The sequence below is a fragment of the Anabrus simplex genome, chromosome 3 (assembly GCF_040414725.1).
Source record: "Anabrus simplex isolate iqAnaSimp1 chromosome 3, ASM4041472v1, whole genome shotgun sequence".
Classification (NCBI taxonomy): Eukaryota; Metazoa; Arthropoda; class Insecta; order Orthoptera; family Tettigoniidae; genus Anabrus; species Anabrus simplex.
This window is the reverse complement of record NC_090267.1, coordinates 232001850-232008722: the sequence shown is the minus strand read 5'-3', so window position 1 is coordinate 232008722 and position 6873 is coordinate 232001850. Positions and strand designations below refer to the sequence as shown.

The 6873-nt window shown below is 37.9% G+C and overlaps 1 protein-coding gene across 1 annotated transcript; it reads right to left on the bottom strand.

The window, feature by feature from the left end:
• Nucleotides 1-226: 226 nt before the first annotated feature.
• Npc1a (Niemann-Pick type C-1a) lies at nt 227-6571 on the bottom strand. Its single transcript, XM_067142909.2, has one exon. The coding sequence runs from the start codon at nt 6314-6316 to the stop codon at nt 2249-2251; it is 4068 nt and encodes a 1355-aa protein (XP_066999010.2). The 5' UTR covers nt 6317-6571; the 3' UTR covers nt 227-2248.
• Between the last annotated feature and the right edge of the window lie 302 nt (nt 6572-6873).

Sequence of the window (6873 nt, the reverse complement as noted above, 5' to 3'; positions counted from 1 at the left end):
CATAAGCCAGTAAGTTTGATAAAACTGACGCTGGGTGTAACCAGGGTAACCCAAATACATTCATTCTGGGACCCTTCAACAAGGCACTAAATTCAAAAGGAACACTTTGATAATAAATCTGCAGATTATTTGGTAAAGCGTAACAACTCTATCCAGACAAAACAGAAACTATGACACTTTGGAGATTAGAAATGGCTACCTGGAGTTATGGTATTCAAGCACAACCTCAAGTGAAAAAGATGATTTATTTCGACTACATACATTCATTATCAGTCTTAACTATGAACCCATTCAGAGTAAAAAAATACAATGAAAACCATCCTACAGAAGACAATATAAATATAATTCGTGCCACTCAATACACTACATGTTCCTTGTAATTTCAAGCAGATATAGCCTAAAACATTGACAAGGCATAGTGACATTTAAATTTTAATCACAACTGTCGATAAAATATTTGAATCATCCATAATGGTAATTTCTGAAAGTCTAAAAATGAATCAATGAATAAATATTTAAATTCATTACAAAATCTCTAGACATAATAAAACTTACTCTGATAATTTTATTAATTTATAAAATTACTTCACTAGTTCAGAGATAGAAATAATACCATATACAGAAGTGCTTTTGCAAATAAAATGGTGCTTTCTTATAACTGAGTACAATTAATTGTTGTACCAACTTTATAGGCTAAGGTAAATTTTGCACAGCAATAATATCAAAATCAAAATATTATTCACGCAAGAAACTAAGAAAATGTTGATAATCTCAATGTACATAGAGGAGTGGATTAAACTATAAAATGGTTTCACCAATACGTCAAATGTTAATTACCCACAAAATGAACCTTCACTTTCCCTTAAAAAAGGAAGTTTGTTCAACTTGAAACACTTTATAGACGTACCAGTACAATAAATTTCAGAAACAGAGCGATCATAATGACAGGCACTGCTTCATAAAATCACACACACAACAGAACTTAGAAACGTATTATTGAAAAAATATTTGTAAATCAATACTGGTACATTTCATTTGAAGAAAGCATACCTACTCTTGTACATGGTGATATTTAAGGAACTTGCATAAAAATATTTTAACAACCACAAATAAGCTCTTCATAATGCAAGTTCAATTTTTCCCATCTGCTGAAACATACATGAGAAATGATGAGTACTTGTAAAAACCATTATCATCTCAATGCCTATTTTATCAAACATACAAAATGATTACACTGCAGGATATTTATGAATTTCAATCAAGAATACCTCTGAAAAACATTTTCATAAATACAATAGGTATGTACTGAGTGACCTTTACAGATCCATTTAACTCTTAAGATACATGTTCTTGGTCCCAGCCAGGTCCATGTGGGGATCCTGAAAAGACCTGCTACACACTGTATTCCATTTACTTCGACTCATGACACATGCACACACGTAACTACTAAAAAAAATCTCCAGAGTTAATACTGATTGCCTAGCTCACTTCAAAATAAATTAGTACAAAAATATAATATGAGATTGCTAAGCTTTAACTTCAAAATATGGCTTGAAGTAAGAGGCTCCACCCATAGGTAGGAAATGTAAGAAGGATGCCGACTACAAGAAGGTTCCGAACCCTCCAAAACTATGGTCTAATACCTACCAGTTCCACAATACTAGAATTTTACTAAATATTCCAATGAAATGACTTACTAAATCTAAAGACAGATCAGAGTCAATCACAAGAAGTAACATTTTACAAAACAATGTAGGACAGAATCATAAAAATTAATCGCTGCTCTACAATGCAAGGGGGAATCACAAGCTATGGTCATGAGGCCTACAGTATGGGAACCTACAGGTGGAAGCACACCAAATATTCTACACACAGTCATCTCCATTTCCAGGATATAAGTCATTTTCCTGGCTGCCAGGTGAAAGTATCTCAAATCAAAATAATTTCTTGTGGAACTAAATGCACTAAGTTCTCGATTCTACAGAGAACATAACGTAGGATGAACTGCCATGCCTTTCATACCTCAGATTTCTAGCATCCAAAAACTATATAACACTGATACAGTACCAGTAATACAATAATTCATAAATTAAGTAGGAGAAAAATAATTTCATTAATTATTTATAACATCATACAAATTAACTGATATGTGGATGGAGTTATTAGGCAGAAAGGCATTATCATAGCAGTTACAAAACAGAAGTCCAAAGCCGATGGAACAGTGAAAATTTCACTAGATGGCATTGTATCAGGTTCGGTTCAACGATGTTTCAACACACGCAGTATTTTCCTGCACCTGAATATGTAATGCGTGCCGTTCTCGATACTGTAGTTTTGCTTTATTCATTGGTGAACCTATATAACTCAATAACACAGGTAAAAATATCAAGCCATGAGCAGCGCCAAACAGTACTATACCCAAGTACATTCGGAAATAGAACACACTAAAGATCTGTGACTTAGCTAATCCTAGTACTAAAATACCACCAAATTTTGTCAAAGTAATACCAGAGAACACTGAACTACCCATGTTAACTAATGCATCAGTGACTCTCATAACTCTGGTTTCTTCCACAGATACAGCAAAGGAATGGACAAGATGACTGCAAAACTCCACAGAAATTCCAACAGCCATGACTAGGTTAACTAGAGATACAGCATTAAGTGATATGTTCCACCAGTACATGAGTCCAAGAATGTTGGTAACAATCATTGTTATAGTAATTATGACCACTATTGAAGAGATTATATCAAGACCCATTAACAGGAATGTTACAACAAAGATTGCTGCCACAGAAATCTGAAGACTATACAAAGTGTCAGGCCACATAGTTAAGTACTGCTCATAGAACACATAGAAGATACTATAAGGAAAGACTTCCACTGAAGTATTATATTTCTTCAGGTGGCTATTCATCATGTCTGTGAGATTAGCAGAGATTTTACGTGCAGACCGTAAAGCATTATAATAATCAGCAGAGTTCTTGAGGATTGTATGGTAGGCCATGAAATAATTTGCTCCAACAGTTGTAACTAAACCCTTGTCATTTAGATTGTAATTGACGGCATGTCCATAAGCAGCATGACCAGCCTTTGCACAATTATCAGATGGGTTGTCCTGCAAGAAAAATGGTAAATATTTCTGGAAAGCTGTGGCATTTGGACGGTTTGTAGTTTCTATCAATCCAATCTTACATTTAGAACAACGTATATTATCATGAGAACAGAATGATCCATTATTAGAGAAGTATTTGCAGCACTCTGACGATGCAGACCAATCAAAATAATCATCTAACCACGAAGATGAGGGTTTTGCAATATAAGAGGTTCGTGGTTGTTTTGATGCCATATATATCTGAGTAATAAGGGAATCACTGTTACAATACTGTCCACCACATATCATATTCTGTATTTCTGGTTTAGAAAAGTCTAACTCACCTTTCACTACAAAATACATCGGGGGCCCTATGGAGAGGTAACTTTTCAAGTAACGGAAGTATTTCAGTACAAAGGAATCCTCGGGCATGGAAAGCTCCTGGTCAAGACCTACCTCAATGCTGGGTGCTACAGCAATGCTAGAACATAGCCAACCAAAGAATATGACCATGACGACCACACGAACATTTTTGTTCATTAAAAATGGAACATACAACTCTTTAAAAAACTTGTACAGAATTCCTTCAGAGTTTGGATCTGCATTTCCTTTGGATCCGCGTATAAAACAACAAACATCCAAACGATTACTTGCTTGTCTAAGAGTATCTATTGCTAGAAGACTAACAAAACAAGTAATCTGAAACAAAAAATCTATGAGCAAGGCCATACCTGCATACAATGCAAATGCACGCACAGCAGGCATATCAGAAAGTGCGCCCAAGAAAAAGCAGCATGATTCTGACAAACTGGTTAGGAGCATTGAAGGACCAACTTGTCCCAATGTCCGGCCAATATGTTCTGCATGGCTCTCATTCTGACGACGAGCTTCCCGCTGATGTGTCTGCACCAATATGAAAATATTGTCCACACCCACAGCTAGTACCAGAAAAGGTATTACTTCTATTATGATGAGTGTGGCAGGGATACCTATAAAACCAAATAACCCCACAGAACAAACTACTGATGCTAATACAATCAACACACCGCCCAAACCAAGGGTTATTTTACTATCAATCAGAAGCCGACTACATGAGCGTAACTGGCCAAGGGAGATGGCTATATAGGCAAACATGATAATATAGCTCACAAGAATAGTCATAACATCCGAATGAGATCCACGATCAAGTTCGTCTTCAATAGAACGTTCAGAAGTAAATGCCACATCCATATAATCTGGTTTCTCAGTATCAATCCACTTTTGCATAAAAGAGACAAATCTCTTTTCCCATTCAAGTGCTGGAGCAAGTTTAGTTTTATTATGGTAATTATTAACAAGGAACGTGAGTATTATAGCAGAAGCCTTTTCATATTTAGGTTGACTTTCCAAAGTATCTCCTTTCTGCACAAATCCCCCCAATGCAATTGCAGGATCAACAGGTCCTCCATACAGAGCTAAACATTCAGGAGAGTAAGGATTCTGAGAACATCTTTTAAAATGATCCAGATAATTAACCTCAAAATTCTCAGAATCTTCTTCGGTAAGCGATTCTAGTGTATCTAAGCTATTCTGATAGTAGCCCCATATGCTCTGCACAACACACTGCGACACTCTTGTCTGCTCAAACTGAAATGTTAGAGGAGCGTAACATATTTTTTCCAAACCATTACTTTCGTTATGACCAAGAGATTCAATTTTTTGCTGCAAATCCAGGACAGTCTCTAAAAATTTTTTGTGAAAGACTGGCCCAAATTCAATGGGGCCATCAGATGTGTTGTGAATAATATTATCCAGCCCCACAGCACTGATAATGACTTGTTCAGTGCGGTAAAAAGGCTCGAAGTTTGCATCAAAATACTCACGTTCCACACGAGATCTACTGGTCGGTGAAGCCCATAGCTCTACAGGATCTGTTGTTACTTGCATGTACTTAATACCATGGCCCAACCCAACTACAACACACAAACCAAAGAAAAGAACGGGCCATGGATTTGCTGCACAAAGTGTACCCCACCACTGAAAAAAATCTTCCAACACACGATCAGTTTCCGCTCCAAGCTTTTCCAGGACTGAAGCACTTTGGTCTATCTGCCTTGGAATATTAGCTCCATCAGCACTAACAACACTGGATCTCTTTGAGCGTAATGGACTATCTTCTTCATCTGCACCAAGTGCAATTCTCGACTGGTTTAAACCAGCCAGACGTTGTCCAACAGGATCCACACCTTCTCCTCTCACAAGACTAGCAATAGAGTTCCGTGCAGTTGAGCAAAAATACACAGCAAGAATAAACAGAAGGGAACCAATTATAAATATTATAACCATAATGACTGCGTAGCCATTCATATTCAAAATATGAAAAGGCTGAGGTGGTGCTGGTTCTGGAGGAGGAACAGGACAACTTGCTTCACAATCCACACAACTGCAAGGTGGTACACTACTACTTATCCCCTTACTGCATGGTGTGATTCCTGGATTCAGAGGAATAAAGTCGTCGACAGGTGTATTGGTTGGAATGTATGTCATCTGGAAAGGTACATATGGGTTCCCTTGGGCATCACCCATGTACGTAAACCACTTATGAGCAGAACATCGGCTTGCTCCCCATTCACCACACATAAGATCCAGAGCTAACTGACCTGTAGATGGCACAGACACCTGAATACAGGAATTAAATGTCCCGGACATGTAACTGTCACTAACGTATAAGGCCACTCCCGTAACGAATTCTTTACCATCACTGTTAACCTCAACATCAGTAACATTTACAAAACGACTTTGATCTACGGCACAAGTAAAGTCACAAATATGTCTAACTAAATTCTGCATACACGAAGGACATCGTTGTACAAAGCTAGCAGCCAAAATAACACTCTGATCTAATGATTTCAATTGTTTAGTATCACAGCAAGTTTTAACGTCCGAACCAGGCACTTGACTATGAAAGAAATGTGGACACCACTTTTTCAACAATTCTTGTCCTTCTCCGTCCAAAGGTCTAGCTTCATTACTATCGAGGCAATTCTGTTTCCTGCCCAAACTGTCCGTGTTGCACTGGCCGTACATCACACAAGAGTAATTTTTTGAGTAAACTGGTTGCCACAGTAAGCACATAATAACGAACACAGTACAAAGCCGTTGCGTGGTCTTATCCATGTTATTCTTAAAATTCTTCAACGATAGAAGCCACGATATACGACACTGTTCCGAAAATATCGCCATTGTACCGTCCGTACCTGACCTTAATGCATGGATTTCCCGACTGTGTTGTACGATTCTACTCAACCGAACTTATCGCACTTTATTAACACAGCTGTCTTCAATCGGACGCTTCGCCGTCTTCTCCCAATCACTGCAGCAGTTTGACAAATATTAGGCAGTATATGCTCCGAATCATGACAAGAGTCAATCACATGACGTCAATAGTGTGACCTGTCGCCAGACCGAACTAATAGAGTACGTCCAGACAGGCAACCAATTCTCATACACTGGTAGTGAGTGAGAGCGGTAGCGGAAGCTGCTGCGCTCTATGATGAGTCTTGCATACAATGAGTTTACAATTATCATCCGCTAGATGTCTATTACGTAGACGATAATTTGTAGCCTAAGGTGAAATGAAATATCGTATGGATTTAGTGCCGGTCGCCACCTTTAGTACTTTAGTACTAGATCTAATACTTCATGGCATTATTATTATTTTTTTTTTTTGCTAGTTGCTTTACGTCGCGCCGACACAGTTAGGTCTTATGGCGACGATGGGACAGGGAAGGGCTAGGAGT